At 52.9% G+C, this 22,764-nt stretch overlaps 1 protein-coding gene across 2 annotated transcripts in view; it reads left to right on the top strand.

Moving 5' to 3' along the window:
* The window catches only part of SHANK2 (SH3 and multiple ankyrin repeat domains 2), a gene marked incomplete at both ends in the record, with an annotated part of 372,055 nt that extends 350,366 nt beyond the window's left edge, over window positions 1-21,689 (top strand). For both annotated transcript variants that reach the window (XM_080911817.1, XM_080911816.1), the window contains 5 exons: window positions 6,158-6,288; window positions 7,892-8,003; window positions 8,833-8,853; window positions 10,227-12,627; window positions 21,119-21,689. In XM_080911817.1, the coding sequence (XP_080767943.1) occupies window positions 6,158-6,288; window positions 7,892-8,003; window positions 8,833-8,853; window positions 10,227-12,627; window positions 21,119-21,689 (3,236 nt within the window). The remainder of the gene's footprint in view (window positions 1-6,157; window positions 6,289-7,891; window positions 8,004-8,832; window positions 8,854-10,226; window positions 12,628-21,118) is intronic.
* Window positions 21,690-22,764: the final 1,075 nt, after the last annotated feature.

Raw genomic sequence — 22,764 nt, 5'->3', positions numbered from 1 at the left:
TCTGGTCTGCTTGGATTCTGTCTGTGACCCGCCCCCTGATCTATTTGTAAGTCCCCCAATCTGTGTCCACATCAATACACTGACAGAGGGGCCAGGATCCTGGATGATTCTTGTGCCTACCTGGATGAAGGTGTGTTGACTCCTCTTCTGTGGGGCTAGTCAGAGACATCCATGTGTGCCGCCCAGCCAAGTCTCATGAGTAACCAGGCAGAGCCATGCCGTCCTCAGAAGTACCCCATTACAGATGTATACCCCTGACTGTTCATGACTCCCCAACACTGAGCCAAATACAACCTGTGACCCATAAGATAAATCTAAAACGTCATTCCCCAAGGCTGAGATGGTCCCTAATTAGTCTGGGGAGGTCCCTAATAATTGCTAAGCTCAATCTGAGGCCTGGTGTGGACCTAGCTTTGAAGATGCTGACACGGGGATTAGGAATGCCTGAATCCAACAGGATCATCCTTAGGGCAGGGTGGGTATCCTGGAGCTACCAACATAGTCAACTCAGGACTAGCAAACTTCTTTATAGCCAGCCATGCCTTTACCACACTGGGCAGCACAGGAAACTTCAGCAGGATCTCTAGGGTCCTCCCCATGCCTAAGGTATGGCTGATGTCCAGTCAAAGCCTACCCTTCTTCCCAGAGGTTCTATATTTATATTACTATATGAGCACCCTACCCCTATCAAAGGCCAAACCCAACTGTAGCCTGTCAGACAAGGCATGCCACTACTGTGGGCCCCCAAGGTCCAGGGTGTTCCACCAGAGCTGATGAAGCAAAGTTCATTGTCAAGAAGATGAGATCTGGGCAGTCAAGTCCCTTTCTGAGGGCATCTCCCATGGAAATGCTGCAACAGCTGGAGACAGGTTTTTCTAGCCAGCACGAGGTGAATCCATTCGGAGATAGATGAGTCTCAGACAGTAGAAAATGCCTTCCATGTGAGCATCAGAAAAAAAAAAAAAAACCATTTGAGAAGAAATGCCCCAGTGTGGGGCTAGAGCAGGGAGTAGGGGTGAAGGTGGAGGCAGATGCCAAAGGAACCAGTGATCACAACCAAGGAGAAGGGACAGGGAGTGCCCTTTCCCAGGGCCCTGTGTTTCTCACCTCATCTTGCAGAAGCCCCCACACACTTGGCATATTCATTTAGTGGGTACACTGCATGGCTTGGAGCAGTGTGGGCACATGGTGCCTGAGTGTAGAAGGTGCTCAGCCATGACTCCAGCGCCTCCCACAGCCTGTCTGGGCTCTCTGAGAGGGCTACCTGCCTGGAAGGGAAGACACTCCAGGGAGGCAGTCTAGAGTAAAAGCACTTGCTTCCCCATCCCCCCACCCTCCCTCTGCCCGGAGCTGGAGTGGCCCCGCCCCCTGCAAGTCCTTTTTTCCCCTGAGATCATGAACTAAACCACATTTAGAAATAAGGTCTTTGCCAATGCAGCCAAGCCAGAGCCACAAGAAGTTAGGAGTACCCTAAAGGAACCACTGACTGGCATCCTTATGCTAAAGAGTGTTAGAGACCACTGGGACCTCCAGAAGCAGGGCTGTCCCCAACTGCCTACAGATAGAACCTGGCCCTGCTAACCCTAATCATGGATGCCCTGGCCCAGAACAAAGCTATTGGCCTTCTAAGCTGTTGTTTATAATCCTGGAAGATTTCTGAAAGTTGGCAGCCTCCACTAGGTATGGTGGTGGTGTGTGCCTATAACCCCAGCACTGTGGACATGGGAGACAAAAAAGATCACAAATTTAAGACCAGCCTGAGCTGCATGAGACCTTCGTCAAGTCAAGTGAGGCAACCTTAACCCTTGATCTACCCCATCAACCACATCAGCTAGAGATGCTGGGTTTTTGCCCTAGTGCCCCATGGTGAAAAATAAATCACCACGGCCAACTCTCACAGACACACCAGCCCAGGGCAGCTGATGTGAGAATAGAGACAGAGGCTAGCAGGCAGAGTGAGTGCTGAAGTGGGTTGTGTGACCATGACTTCCAACCTTGCTGGTCACACCTGGATAAGCACACAGACCTTCCCAGGAACAAGGCTTGGAGTCTACAGGTCCACAGGGGCCCATACCCACACTTCATTGCCTTGGGAGAGCAAACAGGAGGCAGCTCTCCAGTAGCTCAGCTGACAATGTGAAATTTTGGCTCTTTCTCTGGTAGCAGAGTTGCAGAGGAAGCCTACCCGGTGCTTCCTCACCCTGAGATGAGTGTAGTGGCACAGCCTTGTAGAGGGAGTGGGCTACTGGCTCTGAGATGCCAAGGGGAAAGCATGGTGGCTGGGGGCAGATAATTTTTCAGCTGTCTCAGATGCCATGAACACCCAGGAATCTCACCACTGGCTATGTGGATGATTCTGGAACACTTGATCTTGATCTTTCACAGAGATACAATTTAGTATGAGAGAGATGGCTGGGATCCTGCTCTGATTAAGGCTTGATTGCTAGGCTCTGGCTGGATTATCACCTTGTGTGTGGCCAAGGGGCAGAGCACCTCAACAGGGCTTCCACCACTGCCTGGGGAATTGGGGGTTCCTGAAAGACTCCCTCAGGACTGTGCCCTGGACTGCAATGCTAGATTGGTCCCAGCTCTTCCTTTGCTTTAGCCATTGGGGTTGTTTCCCTTCCCCCAGCATTTGTGACTTCTTCCCACAGAGCCATGACACCTGGTAGACTGTCATGTGGAAAGCAACAGGTGCCTCAAGTTGAGGACACTGGATGTACTTTCCAGTGCTTCCTTCTGCAGCTTCTGGGGCTGCCTATGGCCCAGGCAAACCCACAGGCTGGGAGAAACAGGACAGGCTAAGAAATGTGGCTTCAAGCCACCTCGGGGAGCCTGACAAACCTGCCACTCCCCTCTGTTTCCTGGAAGTCTATGATTTATAACTCATGAGCAACACATCTGCCTTGTGGGAGACCATAAGCTTGAGTAGAGACTAAGAACTCATCTCATGGCTGGGCTGTTTTGTGACCCAAAAACTCTTTCATGTGTCTGTCTGCCCAGTCACCAAGGCCTCGTGTTAGCCCTGGAAGAGCCTGGCCTCCTCAGCGATCTGTACAGCTTCAGACATGGGCCTTCGGAAATTTAAACCTCATCCTCAGAAGCCAGTCATATCAACATTTCCTTTAAAACCTTTATTTCCTGTCAGTAAGATCCCAAAGATGGATTGTGTGTGGCCAAGTCTCAAGTTCCTATTGGTCAGCAAATCTAAGGAACAAGTTGAAGACCCCTCTGTCACCTGACTCACCAACAGCACTAATGCTAGGAGATGCAGACCCCTGGGTCTGCCAAGCTTGCAAAGTAGCTCCTAACAGAGACAGGAGAGGCAGAGGCCAAGAAGCCAGGCCAACATTCAAGACTCTTAGGGGTGTGCCCCAGGACACAAACAGCACTGTCACATTACAGACTGCAAAAGCCCCTCCTCTGTTCTGCAGTCAGCTGAGTGAGGTTGGTGACCAGTCACCCTTACGTGAGCACCCACCAGCTGTGGTCTCTGAAAGACTGTTTTTCCTACAGCCAGATAGATCAGATTGAAGCCTCAGCGCTCCACATGGTCAGAACCATCATGGGAGACCCTTATCCAAGGCCCTGAAGTCTCAAATCAAAACCTACTGCCCACTCCTGCTGGGCATGTGGAGATGCCACAGGCACCCAAGTTCCAGCAATAGACCCACATGCCGCCAGGGAGAATGCACACACTGCCAGCCCCTGCCAGGGAGATGTTCAGTGATGCCACAGCTCTTCAGCACGTGTGCTCCTCTAGTGTCCTTTGCACTCCAGGTGCCCAGACCCAGGCCCTACACAGCAGACTCTGGTCAACCACCTCCTCATGCTGAGCCTTTGCCCAGGGCCTTCCTAGCAGAACTATGACCCTGTGCCTCTTACCTGGTCCTCAAAGGGTCATCTGTCCCACAGCCTTCCCTTGCCCAGCTGCTGCCATTAGCCACTGAGTTCAACAAAGACCATTTTTATGGGGCAGGAAAAACGGGAGCTTCCTGGAGCTCACCCTCACCTCTACTTGATAGTGAATGCCGTGTTTTCTGCCCAATGCCCATTGGTGGCACATAGCTCTCCACTGCTAGAGAGATCTCCTTCCTTGAGAGAATGTACTGAGGGTTGCCAAGGCCACACCTCAGCTAGGCCAACTCATGAGTGCTAAGAGACCTAGCACATAGGGGTAGGCATGTGAATCAAGCCAAGCCAGTGTGTCCTGACTGGCTCATCAAATCAGGCCACACAAGTGTAAGCCCAGCTGGTAGGTGGACAGTGGGGGCTGCTCAGAAAGAAGTTTGATCTCGACCATAAGAGACAACCTGGACCCCTGGAGGAAGAGGGCAGAAATGGACGCAGGTGGCCATGGCCTGTATCACATGGTGAGAAGCAGTCTGCCAGTGTAGAAAGTTAGTAAAAAGATAACAGACACTCCAGCAGAAATGCCCAGGCCCAGGAGAGTGAAGGTTTGGTTACAGGTAAGAGCTTCGAGACTTGGGGGCCAAGGACGTGGCTGATTTGAGCTCCTAGTGTCCTCATTGCCACTGGAGATGAGAGCTGAGGAATTTCCTGACCAATCCCTGAAGGCTGGATTCTGGCCCAGGAAGAAACCCATGGCTAGATAAGCCTGCAGGTCCCAGACATTGGAGTCAGCCATGAAGGGGACAAGGCACCTGAGACAATGGATTCTGCAGGCCTGCGGTCTCTTCTACAGACTATCCTTTTTAAAATTCTTCGCACATGTGAAAGGCTCCCAGGCCATGCAGGACCATGTGGCATGGGCCACCTCTGGACTGTAGCCATCATCTGTGGACTGCTAGTATCAACACTGGTCTAGAACTAGCCATCTTTCCGGGATGTCAGAGGATCTATGATGGATACGTCTATTGGATGGATATCCCCTCTAATCACAGTGCACCCTCTTCCTCTTGACTCAAGGGGATCTTGGCTGTGGGCTGGATTCTTAGACACTGTTGTTTCGTTCCAATGCTGACCACTACTATAGCTCTGGGGGCTTAGCCAATTGGTCAGCTCCTCCTGATAAACCACCATTGCCAAGTACTATTTGAATGACTTGGTAGCTCAGTCAGTAAACCTAATGTTCACTAAACAAGGGGCCATCAGACCCCAGAAATGAGCGAAGCTTACCTGGAAGGACTTGGGCTTGTACAACAAATGTTCTAGGAGCTAAACATCTCCTGTACCTCAAAAGGATCCAATGTGGGAGGTGTCCACAAGCATGGCTCCCCATAAGCTTCATCCGGACCTAAAGTGTCTAACAAAAAGCACAGCCCTGAACAGCTTGGACCTTTTCACGAGTGCCTCTGACTGCAGGTCTCAGGGAGTGAGGTCCCTGAGTTCTGACAACCATAGACAAAGCCTTGTATCTGGTCTCAAGATCTCAGTTGTCTTAGAGCTAAACTGGTGTCAGGGTCCTTCTAGAACAAGTTTTAGTTTTCAAGTTTAAACAAAAAGCTTTTAGTGTTTTGTTTTGTCCTGTTTTTTGTTTGTTTTGTTTTTCCACTTTCTGGGACTCCTTGAGATTTGGTTTTTATTTTTTAGATCTAGAGATGTTCTAACATGGGAAGGATAAATAGAAAGTTCCCTATGCAGCGTCTGTTCAGAGGTCTGGGGTTCCTGTCTAGCTTACTAATCACAGTCAACATTCCAGCCTTGAAATGTGTGTGTGTGTGTGTGTGTGTGTGTGTGTGTGTGTGTGTGTACACCTGGTGGCACAGGCCTATAATGTCAACTCTTAGAAGACTGGTAAAGGAGAAACTAAAGTTCAAGGCCAGCCTGAGCTACACAATGAAACCCTGCTTCTAATTAACACTTATCAATAGCAAATCCCATTTGTCATACCTGAAGATGGCTGAGTCACAGGTCCTGGGTGGTATAGCACTCTCCAAGGGGGCAGGCTGAGATGCAGAGGTCTCCTGCTATCTTTGTCCAGTTAGTCACACACCTCAGGCAGGCGAGGGGCTGCACAGTGGACCCCCTAGTAGGACATGTGGAGGGGACATGGATGCATGCCTGCTCACCACACCACAGCCTACCTATAGTCCAGGCATATGAACAGTGGCCGCATCCCTGAATTCTCCTGAGCCCACCCACCCTCCAGGTGTCCATGAGACTAAACCACTGCAAAACTTACTTTGTCTTTTAGATAAACCGGAAGAGATTGTCCCAGCCTCCAAGCCCTCCAGGACTGCAGAGAATGTGGCCATAGAATCCAGGGTGGCAACCATCAAACAGCGGCCCACAAGCCGGTGCTTTCCAGCTGCCTCTGATGTGAATGTGAGTGAATGGAACCAAGTAGGGTTTGGGCTGGCCTGGCTGGCGGGCAGGCAGGCAGAGGGTTTGGCATGCAGGCAGCAGCAGGTCAATTCAGCAGCTGGCCTTCACAAGCCCTCTCTGTGTGTGTTCGGAGCCAATTTCCAGGAGCTACCACTCTGATCCAGCACAGACCTACAGCAAGTCAGTCACTAGGCTGAAGCATCTCTTACCGCTCCTGCATGCCACCTTTACCTGGGTTTATCCACAGAGCCCCAAACCTTGAGGGCGTCCCTCCAAGTGTCTAACAAACAGACCTTAGACATAGGGGCTTTGGGAGTGAGTGCTCCTCAGGCAGTGCTCCTTGTCAGAGCAGAACATCACACTCTGTGGTCCTCTGCACAAACACTTGGCAGGTGCTCTGAGGCGGGGTGACAGCATCCTTAGAAGGAAAGTGGCTTAATGTGTTGGTCTTCGTTGTGCATGGGAGGCACCAGATGCCAACTTGCAGCAGGTCCTGTCACTGTGCCCACCCATCCCAAGTAAAACAACACTCCCAGTAAAGAGGCAACGAGTTTCCCAGGAGCCAGGAGTGAGTCCTGGACAAAAGTGAGATCTTTGAACCACTTGGTACCTCATTCTGGTTTCTGTTCACCATCACAATCCAGCGCCAGGTCTGAGCACTAACTGTTCCACCCCATAGCTGAGTATTTTCTCTGACTCACTTTCAGACTGACTTGGTTTAATCCAGCCATTTTACACAGTGACACCTACAGTTGCCCTGAATTTTGTAAGAGTTTTATAAGATAAGCAATAAAATAGACACCCCCAAAGTTCAGATACTCACTCCTCCCCCTCAGAATCCCATAGGGAGAAACCCTGGCCTTCAACACACCCACACTCCACCCTGGTACTCTTCAACCTGATAGCCCTATGAAACAGGTTCTTTGACCTCCCAGGGGCCAGCATCCTACCTTTCCAGCCTCAGATTCTAGGGTCAGTGGCCAATCTTTCCCAAGTCTCTCCCAGGGCTGTGGAGCATAGCTGGGCAGCTGTCTCCGTCTATCAGACAAAACAGCCAAGGTATACCAGCTGAGAGGGGGCAGGCAGATGCTCTCTGAGAGTCCACCTTCAGGCCAGAGGAGGGATGGCCCTCTGCAGTCCCTGTGACACTCTCCAGGATCGCTTGGCAGTTCTAACAGGTCAGGCATCCTCACTTGCACAGGCTTGGTACCTCGCCACCTCTATAGCACCTGGAAGAGGAAAACAGAATCCAAGCTGAGGATTTGACTGAGGTTACAGGGCGTGAGGATCCAAGCGGGACATGGCCTGGATCAGACCCCACTGCCTACTACACTGTGCCTTTCCCCATGGGTCAGCTACCCTGGCCCTATTCTTCATGAGCTCCTCTGCTGACTGGCTGGGTGAATGTCTCAGCAGAGTATGACTGCCTGTTGGGCATGCTGGTATCATATGCACAGGAGCTAAACGGAACATGGGGAGGGCATGGCCTGAGGAAGCCATGGTGATTGATACCCAAAGCTTCCAGAGCTTCCTGTGGCCTCTGGCCCTGTCACCATGGGTGGGGCTCCCAGGGATGCACCTCACCTGGCTCTCTGGTTTGCAGTCTGTGTACGAGCGCCAAGGGATTGCTGTAATGACGCCCACGGTCCCTGGGAGCCCGAAAGGCCCATTTCTGGGCCTCCCTCGAGGTACGATGCGAAGGCAGAAATCGATAGGTAAGAAGCGTGACCCTCCACCCGAAGACGTTGCCCCTAAGCTTTCAGACACAGCCCTCCATTCCTCAGGGATTCTGGGCTCCTGTCTCTAGGCCCCATGGTTGCCTTGGAACCTAGACCCTAGCAACTCTCCACCAGGCCTGCCTACCAGAGGGCAGGTCCTCAGCTTCTCTCCAACAGACAGTCCCTTGAACATGGTGGGATATGAAACCTTCCTTTAGAGTGGTTTCTCTAATCTACTGACAGTAGCAGCCAGGGGAACAGGGAGGAGGGTGGGCAGAGTGGGCAGACCCCCTCCAGTCAATGTTTCATAGGCTGAGCTCAAGGGACATACTTCTCCGGGTGGCCGGGTCAGGTCTGAAGCGTTGTGTGTCAGAAAGCAGCTTGCCTTCCTCGCTAACATCCCATTTCCTTCACTGGCTTGGACAGGGCAAGGTAAACCTGACCCCTCAAGACAGGAGAAACCTCAATGTGGTCCTTACCACATAAACTTTCTGGAAGCCTAGGCTACGGCTGGGCACAGTGGAGCCTTACCATGTAAAGAGAAGGGATATTCAACCTCCAGCCTCAACAGGGCACCACCAGGAAGGAACATAGCTCTGTGTGTTCCGGAAGCTCCTCCTGGTGATGCTGCCAGTGACATGGCATGTCTGTTTTTAGTCAGAGGAGGAGGCAGGAGGCGGCATCTAGGCGGTAATGACCATGGTAGTGTCTGCAGCTTGGGTGACCCGCCCACCCCTGGCACAGTCAGGGCCGGGCATAGCTATACACACGCCTTGTTGTATTTCTGGATCTTTCTGGCTAATAACAGTTGATTTCCTCCTGTCAGACAGCAGAATCTTTCTATCAGGTCAGTGAACCCCCCAGTTTGGAATCTGTAACTTGAATGTATCCCAGTTTACTTTATAGGGGGTATTCTTAAATTATTACTCCTTGGGAATGTCACGATTAGGCGAAAACTCAGTGAATGGTCCGCAGAGATCTCCTTCAGCAAGAGACCTCTGAGATGCCAAATTAGCCTCCCACTGGAGTATGTTCAATTTGGAATACCCTTATCAGATGGAAGTTTTTATGGAATAAGTGACTGTAGTTTGTCCTGGGATCTTTTTTTTTTTTTTTTTTCAAGTAATTCATTTTGTTGCCTCTGAAAACCTGCATGCCCCTGTGTTGAGAACTCATCCTTGGTGTCTGCGCTGTGTACACTGCTTCTGTCTGTATGTCTTAGGCTGTACTGTCACACCAGCTGGTACATATACACCCAGAGAAAGCTCAGGTCACACTGCGCCCTCAGCCACATTCCCCACTCGTGGTCATACCCACACACTATTACCAGTCAGATCTCAAAACATGGTTCTGCCTTTGTGCCAAGTCACCCAAGCTTGATTAATCATCACAGCCAACCTCAGCTCTCTAGAGAGTCCTACAGGCCCATGTCAGAGTTTCTGTGGAGATGGGCAGCTGGCATGGAGTAGCAAACCGGCAACCTGTAGCTGCTCTGCCCCAAGGACTAGGTGAAGAAATCAAGTCCCCTTGTCCTCATGGATACAGTCTGTGCCAGAATGGCCCTGTCTTCCAAGCCAGCCACCTACTGAGGTCTGAGGAATTCAACACACAAAGAGCCTTCAGTGTGGCCCAGAGGGAGCAGGTGGCAAAACTCCTCAATGTCCCCTTGGAGAAGACCACACAGTGACAGTAGCCATTCCTCCTTACACATTTGGGACACCACTAGGCAGACAGCTACTCTAGCAAGGCAGCAGGTCTTCCTGCTAACTGGACAGGAGGGACAGCAACCTTGACCTTTATGCCACCCATTTGGCCCCTCAGCGAGTCAGATGAGAGCCTCGGTCCCTGAGGAGCTCTCACCAGACCTGAAAGATACAAAGCCCGATGCCACCATACACCTGCACACTTATACCCACGGCCACAGCTTTGGGTTCATGTTGCCAGGGCTTGGACTTGCTTTGGACACTTGTCACCCTCACCTCACTCCACACACCACTGTATGTCCCAGAGAAGCAAATCCCTACACTACACCCAATGCCTGTCTTTCTGTTTCTGGCTCCTAGAAGGCGTGTGACTAACGGCAGCATCCTGGCCTGTGCTGTGCTTCCTAACAATTGTCTACTGTCTGCGTCTGTGGGAACACAGTGTGTTGCTCAGTCCTGAGGACTCCGGTGTGCTTTTCGGTTGCTGGGCTTAAAACACTGTGTTCTCTGCTTGCAGGGATAACAGAGGAAGAGCGGCAGTTTCTGGCTCCCCCAATGCTGAAGTTCACCCGAAGCTTGTCCATGCCGGACACTTCTGAGGACATCCCTCCTCCTCCACAATCTGTGCCCCCCTCTCCCCCTCCACCTTCCCCTACCACATACAACTGTCCCAGGTCCCCGACTCCAAGAGTCTATGGGACAATTAAGCCTGCATTCAATCAGAACCCTGTCGCCAAGGTGCCCCCAGCCACCAGGTCTGACACTGTGGCCACCATGATGCGGGAAAAGGGGATGTTCTACAGGAGAGAGCTGGACCGCTTTTCTCTGGACTCAGAAGATGTCTACAGCCGCGGCCCCGCCCCACAGGCTGCCTTCCGCACCAAGCGGGGACAGATGCCTGAGAACCCGTACTCCGAGGTGGGAAAGATAGCCAGCAAGGCTGTCTATGTCCCTGCCAAGCCAGCCAGGCGGAAGGGCATGCTGGTAAAACAGTCCAATGTGGAGGACAGCCCTGAGAAGACATGTTCCATCCCCATCCCAACTATCATCGTCAAGGAACCCTCTACCAGCAGCAGCGGCAAGAGCAGCCAGGGTAGCAGCATGGAGATCGACCCCCAGACAACCGAGCCTGGCCAGCTGCGGCCAGATGACAGCCTCACCGTCAGCAGCCCCTTTGCTGCAGCCATCGCTGGAGCCGTGCGTGACCGAGAGAAGCGTCTGGAAGCCAGGAGGAATTCCCCGGCCTTCCTCTCCACAGACCTGGGAGACGAGGACGTGGGTCTGGGGCCACCCGCTTCCCAGATGCAGCCCTCCAAGTTCCCCGAGGAGGGTGGGTTTGGTGATGAGGATGAAACGGAACAGCCACTATTGCCTACCCCCGGGGCAGCACCCAGGGAGCTGGAAAACCACTTCCTAGGTGGCGGTGAGGCTGGTGCTCAGGGGGAACCTGGGGGACCCCTGAGTTCCACATCCAAAGCCAAGGGGCCTGAGGGTGGCCCAGCAGCTCCCCTCAAGAGCAGCAGCCCGACCAGCCCTGAGAATTACGTGCATCCACTCACAGGGCGGCTGCTCGACCCCAGCTCCCCACTGGCCCTGGCACTCTCTGCCAGGGACCGAGCCATGCAGGAGTCCCGACAGGGGCACAAGGGGGAGGCCCCCAAGGCCGACCTTAACAAGCCTCTCTACATCGATACCAAAATGCGGCCCAGTGTGGAGTCCGGCTTTCCACCGGTCACCAGACAGAACACCAGGGGTCCCCTGCGGCGGCAAGAGACAGAGAACAAGTACGAGACAGACTTGAGCAAGGACCGGAGGGCTGATGACAAGAAGAACATGCTGATCAACATCATGGACACTGCCCAGCAGAAGTCTGCCGGCCTACTGATGGTGCACACGGTAGATGTTCCCATGGCGGGGCCACCCCTGGAGGAAGAGGAGGATAGAGAGGATGGGGATACAAAGCCAGACCACTCACCCTCCACAGTGCCAGAAGGCGTTCCCAAAACCGAAGGTGCTTTACAGATCTCCGCTGCCCCAGAGCCCGCCACTGCGCCCGGCAGGACCATTGTGGCTGCGGGCTCCGTGGAAGAGGCGGTGATTCTGCCATTCCGCATACCCCCTCCCCCTCTGGCGTCCGTGGACTTGGATGAGGACTTTCTTTTCACAGAACCATTGCCTCCTCCCCTGGAATTCGCCAATAGTTTTGATATCCCCGATGACCGGGCAGCTTCAGTTCCCGCTCTGGCTGACCTGGTCAAGCAGAAGAAAAGCGACACCCCTCAGCCCCCTTCGTTGAACTCCAGCCAACCAGCCAACTCCACAGACAGTAAGAAGCCAGCCGGCATCTCAAACTGTCTGCCCTCATTCCTGCCACCCCCCGAAAGCTTCGACGCGGTCACCGACTCGGGGATCGAGGAGGTGGACAGCCGGAGTAGCAGTGACCACCACCTGGAGACAACCAGCACCATCTCCACAGTGTCCAGCATCTCCACGCTGTCCTCGGAGGGCGGGGAGAGCATGGATACTTGCACAGTCTATGCAGACGGGCAAGCCTTTGTGGTTGACAAGCCCCCAGTACCTCCAAAGCCAAAAATGAAGCCCATTGTTCACAAAAGCAACGCACTTTACCAAGACACGCTCCCAGAAGAGGACACAGATGGCTTTGTGATTCCCCCACCTGCACCCCCGCCCCCACCAGGCAGTGCCCAGGCCGGTGTGGCGAAGGTCATCCAGCCAAGGACCTCCAAGTTGTGGGGTGACGTTACAGAGGTCAAAAGCCCAATTCTCTCAGGCCCAAAGGCAAATGTCATTAGTGAGCTAAACTCCATTCTGCAGCAGATGAACAGGGGGAAATCGGTCAAGCCTGGGGAAGGGCTGGAGCTGCCCGTGGGAGCCAAGTCGGCCAACCTCGCTCCAAGGTAAGTTCGAAATCAGCTTGGGGATGTGTGGTCCAGTGATGGCCAAGGAAAACCATTGGGGAGCCACCTATGCAGTCGAGAAGAGGGGACCTGCATGGCCTCTGCCACACCTATTAGGCTATAACCATGTGGCCACCATCCTCCTGTCACCGGACTACAGCAGAGCCAAGGCCATGGCTGCCACGCAGCCTGTGACACACCCTCCTTAAGACACATAAAGGAACCAGATTGCACGGGACCAGGCCCATGGTCACTTCCAAAAGAAAGCTCAGGTCTCTGGCTCCATTTCCTCCGGCCCTTTGCCAGGACTACCTCAAAGGCAGGCAGAGCTCCATTAAAACCCAACCTGGTCAACAGAGGCGGCCAGAGGGCGGGCGGTGTGGCCAGTGTCTGAATGCGGGTGTAATCACCCGTGGGGCTGAGGATTCGGAAGGGGCTGGGGCATTGCTCGGGATGAACATCTTCACACCCAGGGGCAGACATCACAAAAGACTCACTGCCGGCTGAGCCAAATGGGCCATTTCCAGCATCACGTAGGGTTTACAGGCTACCTCTACTGGGATGGGGGTAGAATAACATTCTTTCTAAGTCCAAACAGAAGGTTCTAGAACAGCCCCTTGACTATATGGCTTCAGGATGGTACTCAGCAGCCTCGTGGGCCCTGTCCTATCTCGTGACCTTTATGTTTTTTTGTTCATTTGTGTAATGTACATGCGTGCTGTCTTTCCGTTTCCGTGTGTGCAGCGCTCAGCCTCTGGCCGACGGTCGAGCTTAGGTTCCATCGGTTTGACTAATGAAGTTCTTCTTTATTCTCCCGCTGGGCAGGCATCTGATTCAAACAACCAAGTCCATTAATCAGGGACATCACACTGCATTTGAGTCTTGAGGTTTGGGCTGCGAGCCACACAGTTCTTCCTGTTACCTTTCGGTGTGGTTGTAAACGGAAGACTTGAGAAACACTGTTGTAAAGAAGTGTGTGGATGCAGCCCGGAGACAAGAAACCTGCTACATACAAGTTGTGGGCAGAAGCAAGCTCCGGTGGCTCCCGGCTAGCTACGGGATGCCTGCAGAAACCCTCCACTCTAGTTAAGTCTATTCTTCAGAGAGGCTAAGCAGGTGTTGCAGCCTCTCTTGTTAGACTAACAAGGAGACAAAAGAGGCTACAATATCTGCTTAGTCTTTAGCAGGAGAGAAGCCGAGATGGCCACTGGCATTCACTGGGTGCCTTCTAAGCGGCAGCAGATGACCCCTATCCTTTATTATTCTGGGTAGACAATGTCTGGTGTCTCCTAGAAGAGGGAGAGAAAGTTACCATTCACTGGGGGCTGGGATTGTTATCTTTCCCTGTTCTAAGTGGGTGCCAGACATGGGTTTGGGGCTCAGAGAGAGCATCACCAGCATAATCCTGGCGGCCAAGAACTGACACCACCCAAACAGTCTATTCCTGGCCCAGGCCACTCACAGCAAGGACTTTAGACAACGCCTACAGAGCAAACATCAGGCATCTGTCACATAGGTACCAGCAACAGGACCGTCAACCAGCAGAGAGAAGTCTTGAGGCAAAGAGTCAAAGGGATCTATAGGGAGGTTCTAGAAGCTGGGACTGAGGACTGGCTTCTGAGACAGGCCACACCACTGAAGACCATCTACAGGACTGAGCTCCTGAGAAGACAGGAACAGCCATTAGACCTGGAACTCTCCTGCTAATGAGGGGGAGATGACAGCTGCTGACCTCAAGCAGTAGAAGAAACACGCCTCTGACCCTCCCTTTCAAATCTAAGGATTGCACTGGGTTGGGCATGGGTTTAGGGCCCTGGGATGGCAGCAGTGGCTGCCAGACACAGAGGACCACAGGCCGGGATGGCAGTTCACAGAACCATGATGCATCTTGTGTGGGGGTTGGAGGTGACCAATCTCGGCCTCTTGTCTTGGGTGCACTGGCCACTTGTTCACATTGCTCTCTGTCGCCTTCCCTGGCGGGCCCAGGATAACAATTGGAGGTCCACTCAGTCTGAACGTCTTGCCACTGCTTGTAAATGCTTCTAAAAGTTAAGTTGTGAATGACCCTGGGCAAAATGAGGTTCAGATGAAAAGAATTATTGAGGGGAGAAAAATGAGGGTTTCAAGAGGAAACTGAAGACTGCCTATGCTCTCTGAAGTGACACATGTTAAAGCACAGAGACCCTGTTTCCTCAAGAACGACCACACTCGACAAGGGAAGGATGGCTCTCGGGGTGCTCCTCGGTGGTTCAGTACACGGGCAAGAGCTTTGCTTGTGATTTAAAATAATGATCCTTTTGCTATTTGCCAGCTCTGAGAGACCTCGTCTTATGCTGGCACCAGGACAGAGTCTTGGGAGGAGCAGAGAGTTCGATGGCCTGTTACTTGCTTCCTGGGGTGTAAGCAGTCTAACTTTAGTATACCCAGGGATTCTAAACTGACCCCCAAATCAGGACAATGTGGAATTTAGACATATTTAATTACAAATATATTCAAAGAGTCAGCTGGAACTCTCTTTCAATATATTTGTGTGTATGTATATTAGTGTATGGTATCAGGGACGCCTGAGAAACCATGGAGCAAAGCTGTGAGAAATCTCACTGTTAGAAGTCAAACCAGGCCAAAGTGAAAGAAGCTGGTGGGTGAGGTCTGCATCTACAATTGCTGTCTCTTCTAACTGCCCACAGGCTTCCCTGTCCTGGCTGGGCACAGAGCATGGAGCCCCTTGCCCTGAAGCTCCGCCTCCTGCTCTGCAGCTCCGCCTCCTGCTCTGTAGCTCCGCCTCCTGCTCTGTAGCTCCGCCTCCTGCTCTGCAGTCCCACCCTCCCCCTCAGAGGATATGGTTGTAGTAGTTGTCTGCCTTGGCCCCTGTGGAATGGATATGCAAACATTTTATTGGGTAACCTCGGCATGTCCTTCAGTTGGACAAGGCTTTAGACTTTCTGAGACTCCAGTCATCTGAGTCTGGCCCACATGGAGGCACCAGGCCTGATCTTTGCTGCTTCATGGATCTAAGCAGAACACTTAGGTGTCCTGGTTAAAGCTGCATAGGGCCAATGACCAGCCATGGTAGGGAGGTTACTAAGCTGCTACCACTGGCTATAGCCCAGTACCAAGCCCAAGAAAGAAGAGACAAAAGGGCCTCACCATAGAGAGTACTGCAGTCTCCACAGCTGGGAAACATCATCCACCCAGGCAGCCCAGGATAGCCCAGGCAGCCCAGGACAGCCCAGGATGTCAGGTGCCATATGGTGCTCAGAATTTGCCACTTAAGAGAAGTATGTGTCATTAAGAAATCATGGTTCCTTTGGGGAGTGCCAGCTCTTGAGGTGAGAAATGGCCAAAACCAAACAACCGAACTATATGTGACAAGTACCACAGAGGAGAAAAGGCACTCCAAAAGTCAGGTTAGAAAGGAGCTGACACTGTGAGGAAGTGATTTTTCAGTGACCTAAAGCTCACGCAGGAGCCACTTATGCAGAAACCAGAAGCATGGAACCTGGGACACGGTGGGTGGAGAATGTGAAGCTGGGCCAGAACAGACTTTACGTGCCAATGTGAGGGAGTCGGGGTCAGGCCACCAGGCAAAGAGTCAGCATGCTGTGGGAACGCAGGATCGGATCCAAGGGCTAAAACCCATGCACAGACCTAGCATGGCTTACCAGGAGTGACTCCAGTTTGTTGACATTCCTGGGCTGAGTGTAACTTAAGGAAGATGCTGTCAAGGCCTGTGCTGAAGAGTGTGGTGTCTGTTGCCAGAGACAAGAGGTACCTTGGAGACACTGAAGATGTAGCTCCGGCTGCCTGTCTATAAGCATGGACTCCTAAGCTGGCTGTGAGCAGAGACCAGGCATCACTTAGCAGGATGAAACCTGCTCTCTTCCAACATTCATGGAAAAACTCATCTCCTGTTCATCTCCCCCTAGAGCACAGGGTAGCGAGTGCTCAAGGGAGTCACCATGGCTTCTCTCTGAGGGCGTGGCGTTCACTCAACTGCCATCTCTTTGTGGTGAGCCCATGAGGGACAAAGTTTGGCCTTCACCTTGTTGAAGCACACAGGAGCTCAGGAGGAACACAGCAGTACTGAGGAAGTTCAGGTCCCCAGGGTCCCGGTGCAGGCAGCATTCCTGGTGTCCCTGACACCCCTGCTGTACTCCCACCAGCCTTCCTACCCCCACCTTTGTTCTCTGGCTCTCATGGGTCACCAGTAGTAGTCCAGCCTCTCATTTCTGAAATGTATCAACATGATTGTTAAACTGCCGTGACCACCTGATCACAGAGCAGGGGCTTCTGTTCCATGACATCTCAAGCTCTGCACTGCCAGGCAGCTCCAGTACCTCAGTCACCAACCAAAGCAGGAAGGTGAAGTTACTGCAAGGAGCAGCCCTCAGTAGTGAGGTGAGCTCTGCTGGGGACGGCCTGGCACTTTCCGCCGCTATCCACATATTGAGGTGACTACTCTGCACAGTCTCTTCCTTGGACCGCCAAATGGCGGGTCTCCTTAGAACATATTTATCTATTTTTATGTGGATTGGATGTTTTGCCCGCTTGTGTGTATATGTATACCATGTACATGTAGTACTCGCAGGGGACAGAAGAGGTCATTGGACCCTCTGGAACTGGAGTTTCAAATGGTTGAACCATGTGTGTGGGTGCTGGGAATTGAACCTTGGTCCTCTACAAGTGCTGTAAACCGCTAAGCCATCTCTCCAACCCCATCAAGTCTTCTCTCTTGGTCTCATCCCTCTTTTGACAAGAGTCTATCACAGGTGAACAGTTCCTCCTAAAGTAGGTGCCTTCCTATCCTAGCAACTTGAGAGCAAGGTGGGAACCCTGATTGTGTGCTGAGCCTGGAACAGCTTCCTCAGAGGAAGGCAGGCAGTGCCCCACAGTCATTCCTTCTGCTCCCGTTCTGGAGAGAGGCCCTGAGACCTGAATCGAGCAGAGCCCTCACAGTTCTCTGAGCCCATGATGACTGCAGGGTACTGGGATCAGAAGCGCTGAAGGGGTTTGGGCTTCTGAGACTTGGGCAAACCCTAGAACAGCCCCAGAAAGAGGCAAGAGTACTGCTCCCACAGTGCAAACCACAAGACCCGACACTCCTTCCCACACCCCATGTGTGGAAGCCTGGAAAGGCAAAGCAGCTTCATAAGAAAGCAGGCTGGTGTCCAATGGGCTTCTACCTGCAATGCCAGTGTTAGGAAGGCTGAGGCAGGGGGATTGCGACAAGTTCTAAACTAACCTGGGCCTACAGTGAGACTCTGTGTTAAGTGAGTCTTAAGAAGGTGAGAGAGGGAGGGAAGGAAGGAAGACAGGTAGGTTAGAAGTTAATGCCTCGTGCAGAAGCGAGCCTGAGGCTCAGGGTCTATACCCAAGTTGCTCAGAACCTAGCATCAGTGCTGGCCCCTGAGGAGCAGCGGGCCCACACTTCTGCTGGGGTCCCAACTGAATCAGTAACTACAGTGTGAGTCCTGCTGCCCATCTCCCTCCCCGGCTCATCAGTTCCTGCCAGGGAAGACAGCTGAAGAGCGGCTGCCAGCAGCTGGGTTCGTTCTTGGGCTGGTTTTGTTTTGTTTCTTAATTCTCACTTTTTTTTTTAAAATGAATTCGATTTAAAAAGCAGGCTAGAGATGATCCTCCCAGAGGCGGGTGTTTGTGAGTGTGTATCTATTCTAAATCAGGGTAACAGACTTCTGTATATGCCGCCCAGCAGCCCAGCCGTTGCCTAGCAACATAATGATCTGCGCACACAGGAGGATCCAGTGAGTCATGGCTGTGTGATTCACCAGGAAGGAGGCAGGCTACCCAGAAGGCGCAGAGCAAAGCCGGCAGGCCAGTCCAACTTAACTCAGCAGTTGCCATGCTGGGTGGGGTACTGGTAGGCCCCAGTCATGTGGCCAGGACTGCTAGGCTGACCACTATGTTGTGGTGTCAACCTCATGCAAAGCCCTAACCTGGGCGGGTTGGCTTGGGTCCACTGAGAACAAAGATTCATTCTTTCCAAGTCAAAGCCAAGTGAAGGAAATAGCTGTGAGCCACTGGTCAGAGATCTTTCCTTCCTTTCTTCCTCATTGCCTCCTGGCACACCAGAGAAGGCAAAGTGTAGGTTCCCTGGCTCATGGGAGTGCCTACCCCCAAGACACTAGGCTGCTTGCCAGGAGGGTTCTGAGGTGCAGTGCTCAGCCTGGGTTCCATCTACCGTGTTTCCACCCATGAGGAGGCTGCTGCCTCTCCTTGATTTTCAGTCAGTTCTGCAGAGTCATCTCAACCGTTCCCTGTGTCGTTTCCGTTTGCTCCCATGGTGCCGTTTGCAGAAGAGGGTCATGCTGAGCAGAAGTAAGTGCGGCCTGTCGACATCCGTGTGTTCCCTGTGTGTCACTGTCTCTGCTCCTACCTTTGCTTCCCAGTAGCAGCTGCTGCTGCCTGCTGAATCAGTCCCGGGTACTGGCTTAGAGACCCTTCCGAGTAGTACCCAGGTGTCTGCTGGCCCTCAGAGGATGAGCATGCCAACCACGTGGCTCCAAACCCAGGGTCAGGCCAGTCAGTGCAGGGCACAGAATTTTCACAGCCCCCTCTTAGCCCTTCACTGCCTCACTGGCACCCAGGAGCTCCTGTAGGACACCCTCTTGCTCTCCATCCTCCCGAAAGTAGCCCCACTTCCATATAGGGAAGTTCCACATACTAGAAATGCGTCTCCTCCCCAGTTACAAAGAGCCCCTGGACAACTGCAATGCTTATTCCGGCGGAACCTGGAGCGGCTCCCCTTACAACCTCAAAACTGGAGGAGACATGACAGGTTCTGCCAACTCTTAACATGTCCCTAGCCCACTTCTCCATGAGTACCTAAAGCTGAATCTTTAGGATTCTCTTGAAAGCTGCAAAGCCCAGATGGGCTGTCTCGGGTCTGCTAAGATGAACTGCGCATTGCAGGGACAAGGTTCTGTGAGCAAACCTTGGTGGGGGAGCACTCTGGGACCCACACATACCTACAGTTCCCAGAAGCCACTGCAGGTTTGATGCTCCCATCACAGCAGAATCCTAGCCCACTAAACCCACATCTTCTTTCTCCTCTGCAATGTCCAGTATTTGAAGTAATCGCCACTAGTCTCGGTAGGGGTATTCCACAGAACAGAGAGGTAACCTGCGAATGGCTTCACCCAAACACACAGCAGGCAAAACAACATCCCAGGAAAAGGAAGAGGCAGAGTAATGTCCAGGGACAACCGTATGTCGCCTCTGACTCTCTTCCCTCACTTAAGCTCTGAGAAGGTCCTAGTCTGCTAGCATCTATGTGCTCTACATGGGGACTAAAGTTTAGTGTACCAACACCATTGTAAGGAGTCTAGCTCAAAGCAGGCCCCATGACACCACACCGGAATCCCACCCTGACAGTTATGAGGTGGACTGGGGAACCCTCAATTCTGACCAGTTTACACAACACATGATGACGTGGACTAAACTCTGAGCCACATCAGTCTAGGTTGTGTAGGACGAACCTTTCCAGAAATGAGAGGGGTGTGGGTGTGGCGTGTCCACAATCACATGGGTAAGCCCAAGTCACGAGATGCACCTACTTTCTTTCACCTGGTGCTATCTACAGTTTGGCAATGGAGCAAGAAGCCACATTTGGAAGGAGGCTTCACCTTCCTAGGTGTGTGGCTAGAAAGTCTTCAGGGGCCCTGACCAACATGGGTCAGGGAATGCATTTCATAAAACGACCACCCCCCAATGGTGGGTGAGAACAGGAACTTCCTCTTCATTCAGAAGTACTTCCTCCCAGTGCAAGTCACCCAACCGCGGGGCCTGAGGAGGTAGGCTCTATGAGGTGAGCCTGTCCCTCCCTATTCTTCAGTTACCCATATGTTTCAGGAAGGACACCTATGGCCACCCCGGGAAAGGGGGCTTTTGTCTCCTATGGTAATAGGGACAGACCATCCTGCCAGCAAGTCTCTTCATGCAGGAGTGCATCGGTATACCCTGAGGCCTGCTGTCAAATGATCCAAGTCAGTGGTAGGCAGGGTTCCCTGTGAAGAGGCCCCCTGCAGAACTTAGCCTGGGACACACTAGCAACCTGGATTCTCTGTGCCCTGAGCATCCATGGGAAATCTATTCCAACCCCACGTGCCTGTGTGGCATTTCTGAAGCAGCCTGGCCCTGCATTTGTCCAAAACCCAGGAAGTTTAACCCTAAGCAGAACCCTGACAGGCTGCCCAGAAAGGGGAGTCCCCTGGGATTTGTATGTTGCTGGAGAGGACCTGGGCTCATTGTGGCCTGCACAGGGGTCTCTCCAGGCTCCTTCCAGCCTGGCCCAGGTGAGTGGCTGGCTTGCTGTGCTGTGATGCCTCCTGCCCCACCCACACCCCTCTGACTGGCATGGCAGTCTGTATCGCTGCCAGTGCAGACCCTCTGCTGTGATGTGGGTGCCTCCCCTTTCCATCCCATGATCCTCAGTGACCTGGAAGTGATGTTCTTCTCTGTGTTGCTGTTTCAGAAGCCCGGAGGTCATGAGCACTGTCTCAGGTACACGGAGCACGACGGTCACCTTCACTGTCCGTCCCGGCACCTCCCAGCCCATCACCCTGCAGAGCCGGCCCCCTGACTATGAAAGCAGGACCTCAGGACCGAGACGTGCCCCAAGCCCTGTGGTTTCGCCAACGGAATTGAGCAAAGAGATTCTGCCCACCCCTCCGTCTGCTGCCGCAGCCTCTCCCTCCCCCACACTCTCAGATGTCTTTAGCCTTCCGAGCCAGTCCCCTGCAGGGGATCTCTTTGGCTTGAACCCAGCAGGACGCAGCAGGTCGCCATCTCCTTCAATATTGCAACAGCCAATCTCAAATAAGCCTTTTACAACTAAGCCTGTCCACCTGTGGACGAAACCAGACGTGGCAGACTGGCTGGAAAGTCTGAACTTGGGTGAACACAAGGAGACATTCATGGACAATGAGATTGACGGCAGCCACCTGCCAAACCTCCAGAAGGAAGACTTGATAGATCTTGGGGTGACTCGAGTTGGGCATAGGATGAACATAGAAAGGGCTTTGAAACAGCTACTGGACAGATAAGGGTGGCTGCCCTGGGCCTTCACAGACTCCTTTCTTATAAGTAGAGATGGGCTTATGTTGAAACGTGTGGTGGCCAAACAGAGGCTGACAGCACCAGTCTCTGGTCTGTGGGTTTGTCTCTGGGCACCCAAAGAAGTGCTGTGGGTGTCCCTTGGTGTGGCCAAACCAGGGCCTCAAAACCCAGCTCTCTGTGCAGATTTCTTGGGTGGCTTCTGTCCAAAGGGACAGTAAGGGGGTTTCTGTCCTGGTCTCAGAGGCTGCCATAGATGGCATGTGGGACCCTCTCCTCCTGTGGCAGATTCCAGTGTACTCCAGATACCTCCTGAGGCCTCCCTCCTCTGCCTTCTGGGCAACTCTGACCCCTCAGCCCCGGAACACAGCCTTTCTGGGTGGGCTCATTGGCTCCGACCCTCTCCTGTGCTTGGCTCTCAGTGAGCAGTTCCAGGTGGAGCCCTGCCTGAGCCAGACCGTAAAGAAACACTCTCCCATCCACCTCTTTGTCTGACTCCTGTGACGTGCATCTGAGCTTCTTTGGCCCCAAGGTCCTTGGCAGTGGTGGCTGTATGGACAGGATCGTGCCCAGCTTGCTTAACTTGCTTTCTTTATTTTTGCACACCGATTAGCATAATTCCAGGGTGGCCAAACTGAAGTCACACGGAGTTAGTCAAAGCACAAAGTCACGATCCTGCGGAGGAGGGAGGCCTGGCCATAGAGCCAGCCAATATGTGTCTGCCCAAGCACACAACCTCCTCCATGGCAAGGATGGGTGTCTGCCCAGAGCATCTGCCCAGGAGGGAGAGGTGGGGGCTCTTGAAATTTACTCTAATTGGATGTCTGCAGAGCTCCACAGAGGTCAGAACAGGTGAGCATCTACTTTACAAGGACAAGAAGACCCAAGGTTTGTGGTAAGCACGGCTGCCATAGAGAAGCTGTTGTCCTCCCTGGTAGCAGATGGAATGCCATGCCTCCATCCACACCAGGCCACGGGTGAGCATCCTGTTGAGGCAGCCCTTTGGCTCTCAGAGGCCAAGAAAGGTGGAACTCAGGGGCCTTTCTCCCTTCTCTCAGATAGCGG

The sequence above is a fragment of the Micromys minutus genome, assembly GCF_963924665.1.
Source record: "Micromys minutus genome assembly, chromosome: 2".
NCBI lineage: Eukaryota > Metazoa > Chordata > Mammalia > Rodentia > Muridae > Micromys > Micromys minutus.
The sequence above is the reverse complement of the archived record's forward strand: the minus strand, read 5'-3'. Positions and strand labels throughout refer to the sequence as shown.